The following is a 5,000-nucleotide window of genomic DNA, read 5'->3' on the forward strand; positions in this document are numbered from 1 at the left end:
ACTGAGAGCTGATTGGTTAGTGTTACTGCTACTGAGAGCTGATTGGTTAGTGTTACTGCTACTGAGAGCTGATTGGTTAGCGTTACTGCTACTGAGAGCTGATTGGTTAGCGTTACTGCTACTGAGAGCTGATTGGTCAGTGTTACTGCTACTGAGAGCTGATTGGTCAGTGTTACTGCTACTGAGAGCTGATTGGTTAGTGTTACTGCTACTGAGAGCTGATTGGTTAGTGTTACTGCTACTGAGAGCTGATTGGTTAGTGTTACTGCTACTGAGAGCTGATTGGTTAGTGTTACTGCTACTGAGAGCTGATTGGTCAGTGTTACTGCTACTGAGAGCTGATTGGTCAGTGTTACTGCTACTGAGAGCTGATTGGTCAGTGTTACTGCTACTGAGAGCTGATTGGTTAGTGTTACTGCTACTGAGAGCTGATTGGTCAGTGTTACTGCTACTGAGAGCTGATTGGTTAGTGTTACTGCTACTGAGAGCTGATTGGTTAGTGTTACTGCTACTGAGAGCTGATTGGTCAGTGTTACTGCTACTGTGAGCTGATTGGTCAGTGTTACTGCTACTGAGAGCTGATTGGTCAGTGTTACTGCTACTGAGAGCTGATTGGTTAGTGTTACTGCTACTGAGAGCTGATTGGTCAGTGTTACTGCTACTGAGAGCTGATTGGTTAGTGTTACTGCTACTGAGAGCTGATTGGTCAGTGTTACTGCTACTGAGAGCTGTTCACTGTGTGGTCATCTGTGTTGCTTGTTAGTTCATGTTCAGGCATTTGGGGTTACCATAGCAACCCCGATTTGCACCATTTAACACCACAGCCGAGAAAAATGAGAGAGAGAGAAAGAAAGAAAAAAAGAGAGTGAGTGACTGATAGAGTGATTGAGAGAAAAAGAGAAAAGAGAGAAAGAGAGAGAGAGAGAGAGAGAGAGAGAGAGAGAGAGACAGAGACAGAGAGAGAGAGAGGGAAAGAGAGAGAGAGAGAGAGTAAAGGACAGTAAACTGCGGACCTGCTGAACACACTGTTTACTGTTTACTATGCATGTGTGTGTGTGTGTGTGTGTGTGTGTGTGTGTGTTATTCTGTCCTCCCATAAAGCTCCAGCATTTCAGAGCAACACGTCTGTTTTTAAACATTGTGTCCACTCACTGTCCACTCTATTAGACACTCCTACCTTGTCGGTCCACCTTGTAGATGTAAAGTCAGAGACGACAGCTCATCTGCTGCTGCACAGTTTGTGTTGGTCATCCTCTAGTCCTTCATCAGTGGTCACAGGACTCAGAAAAGCATGTTCTGACATAATTTATCACAGTAACAATAAATAATCGTTATAATTCCCACCCCAACCTAATAATATATATATATATACACACACACACACACACACACACACACACACACACACACACACACACACACACACCCATCCAAATCAGTGAATTCAGGTGTTCCAGTCACTTCCATGGCCACAGGTGTATAAAGCCGAGCCCCTCGGCCTGCAGACTGCTTCTACAGACATTAGTGAAAGAATGGGTCGCTCTCAGGAGCTCAGTGAATTCCAGCGTGGTGCCGTGATCGGACGCCACCTGTGCAGCAAGTCCAGTCGTGAAATTTCCTCACTACTAAATATTCCACAGTCCACTGTCAGTGGGATTATAACAAAGTGGAAGCGATTGGGGACGACAGCAGCTCAGCCACGAAGTGGTCGGCCACGTAAAATGACAGAGCGGTCAGCGGATGCTGAGGGGCATAGAGCACAGAGGTCACCGACTTTCTGCAGAGTCAATCACTACAGACCTCCAAACTTCATGTGGCCTTCAGATCAGCTCAAGAACAGCGTAGAGAGCTTCATGGAATGGGTTTCCATGGCCGAGCAGCAAAGCGTGGGCCGACATCATATTAAACCCTGTGGATTAAGAATGAGACGTCACTCAAGTTCATATGTGTGTGACGCCAGATGACCGAATACTTTTGGCAATATAGTGTGTGTGTGTGTGTGTGTGTATACACTGTTGTGCAAATGGAACAGACAACAGGTGGAAATTACTGGCGATTAGCAAGACACACTCAGTAAAGGAGTGGTTCTGCAGGTGGGACCACAGACCACTTCTCAGCACCTTTCTGCTTTCTGGCTGATGTTTTGGTCACTTTTGAATGTTGGTGGTGCTTTCCACCAACATTGGCCCTGGGTTCCTCCTAATGCAGGACAATGCTAGACCTCATGTGGCTGGAGTGTGTCAGCAGTTCCTGCAAGATGAAGGCATTGAAGCTCTGGACCGGCCCGCCCGTTCCCCAGACCTGAATCCGATTGAGCACATCTGGGACATCATGTCTCGCTCCATCCACCAACGCCATGTTGCACCACAGACCGTCCAGGAGTTGGCGGATGCTTTAGTCCAGGTCTGGGAGGACATCCCTCAGGAGACCATCCGCCACCTCATCAGGAGCTGCCCAGGCGTTGTAGGGAGGTCATACAGGCACGTGGAGGCCGGACACAACACTGAGCCTCATTTTGACTTGTTTTAAGGACATCACATCAAAGTTGGATCAGCCTGTCGTGTGTTTTTCCACTTTAATTCTGTGTGTTACTCCAAATCCAGGCCTCCACTGGTGAATAAGTTTGATCTCCATTGATGATTTTTGTGATTTTGTTGTCGGCACATTCAACTTTGTACAGAACAAAGTCTTCAATGAGAATATTTCATTCATTCAGATCTAGGATGAGTTATTTAAGTGTTCCCTTTATTTTTTTGAGCAGTGTGTATATATATATATGTATGTGTGTGTGTGTGAGTGTGTGTGTGAGTGTGTATACATATATGTATGTATCTCAGTATCTCTGCTTCCTCAGTGTATCTCTCTCTGCACACTCTCTCTCTCTCGCTCTCATTCATCTCCATTAATACTATAATACTATTCACTCGCAGTCAGACAGCATTCTGTGTGTGTGTGTGTGTGTGTGTGTGTGTGTGTGTGTGGTGTGTGTGTGTGTGTGTGTGTGTGTGTGTGTGTGTGTGTACAGCTGTTTCTCATCAACTTGTTACATACCGGAGAATTTGGGTCCCGCTGATGCGGGCCATCACCATGGCAACCACTCCCCCTCTTTCACACACACACACACACACACACACACACACACACACACACACACACACACACACACACACACAGTTGTTTCAGCTCAGAGCAGCAGCACGTTTGTTTACTGTCTGCAGGCGATCGTGATTAATCACACTGTTTACTGCGCAGATGAATAAGATCAGTTGAGATCAGCCAGACGAGATGATGTTTGTAATTTTTGAATATGCAGTGATTTTGTGAAGTTCATCGTTCCTGCTGCATGTTTACCTGCAGTTCCTCTCGTCTGGTCATCGTGATTAACCGTGCTGTTTCGTGCAGTTATTTGCAGTTGCTTTGTGTTGTTTATCGTGATAAATCGTGTTATTGTGAGGCCACTTGCAGTTAGTTACACTTTTATTGATCAGGATTGTAATTAATCACGCTCGTTTGTGTAATCATGATTCATCATTTTGCTTCATGTAGTTCATTTGTGATTATTGGCATTATTTTGTGTAATTAATTGGAAAGAATTCAATTGTGGTGTTTCCTTCAGTTCTCTAAAGGGCTCTAAATAATAATAATAATAATAATAATAATAATGACAACAATAATAATAATAATAATAATACTGATCTCTCTGTCTCAGACGTTTACAGCCTGGTGTAACTCTCACCTGCGGAAAGCCGGGACTCAGATTGAGAACATCGAGGAGGATTTCAGAGACGGACTCAAACTCATGCTCCTCCTAGAGGTCATCTCAGGTGAGTGATCTTTGACCTCTCTCTCTGCTTTCAGAGAACGTTGGCACCCTTTGATCTCTGAGTGCTCTGCACCATCGTTTACTCCTCTGTGAACAAAGGGTCATTTTCTGGGTCTATGCTAATGGCCAGGGCTCTCATTGGCTGTGTCAGTGGAGGAGGCGGGGCAGGGGGCGTGGTCAAAGTCCTGTAGTGAAGAGCTCAGGAGTGCACAGTGTATAAAGACCATAAATATCCCTCTGTTGACGTTTGTTTACGTTGAGAAAGGGTCACTGAGTCATGGGCTCAGGTCAGACTTCATAGCCTTCTTTGACCTGATGACCTCCTGCCAAGTTTCCACTGTGGGGTTTGTAATGTCATGTTAGCCCTTAGTTAGCAGTTCATTCTTCAGCTCAAACACTGACATTTCACACTTTTACAGATATTCAGATTATTTCCCGAGTTCCCTTTGAATGACCGGACCAGTAGAAATAGTCCAGAGTTAACTGGGAAAAATGAAGAGCGTTTTTTTTCTTCTCTTCCCGTACATAAATCCCATATATGGCAGTGTTTGTATTTCTCTTATATATATATATAAAACACGTGACACATGCCAAGTTTTAAATGGGCCAGTTTTAAAATATAGGCTTTGGTGTGATGACGATGAAGTTCAGAGCAGAACGAGACGTGATGAGCCGCTGTTCCCGGTTCATGAGTCACAGAGAAGCAGTGGTGTTAAGGAGGCTTACTGTGTTTAGCCATTACAGTTTTAAACGTACGACCCACCAAGACGTTGGTCCTTTGGCCCTGTTGCCCCCCAGCAGGGGTATAATGAGCACGGGGAGTTTAGTTAGCTAGTACGCTACACATCCAAACACCACAGAACAGGTTCTGTCGCCCTTTCTGCCCCCACAGACTCTCAGAGCTGCTGTCCTGCTGGCTGCACTGATGCTGACCAGCTCCTCAGGCCTAGTCACTGTTTAACGTTTGGCAGCTGGAGTTTGATTGACTGACGTTTATTATCGCTTATGATGCTTTAATGCAGCTTAATTCACTTTCATACTCTCTCTCTCTCCCTCTATCTCTCTCTCTCTCTCACACTCTCTCTCCCTCTCTCTCTCTCTCTCTCTCTCTCTCTCTCTCCCTCTCTCTCTCTCTCTCTCCCTCCCTCTCTCTCTCTCTCTCTCTCTCTCTCTCCCT

General features: G+C 45.4%; 1 protein-coding gene across 8 annotated transcripts in view; it reads left to right on the plus strand.

Annotated features, from left to right (window-relative positions):
• The window catches only part of actn1 (actinin, alpha 1), a 70,976-nt gene that overhangs the window by 26,098 nt on the left and 39,878 nt on the right, over positions 1–5,000 (plus strand). For all 8 annotated transcript variants that reach the window (XR_005130323.1, XM_037538821.1, XM_037538822.1 and 5 more), the window contains exon 2: positions 3,710–3,824. Coding sequence is in view for 7 of the 8 variants with exons in the window: in XM_037538821.1 (XP_037394718.1) it covers positions 3,710–3,824 (115 nt within the window). In the remaining variant the exon portion in view is untranslated. The remainder of the gene's footprint in view (positions 1–3,709; positions 3,825–5,000) is intronic.

Source organism: Pygocentrus nattereri, chromosome 5 (assembly GCF_015220715.1).
Source record: "Pygocentrus nattereri isolate fPygNat1 chromosome 5, fPygNat1.pri, whole genome shotgun sequence".
NCBI lineage: Eukaryota > Metazoa > Chordata > Actinopteri > Characiformes > Serrasalmidae > Pygocentrus > Pygocentrus nattereri.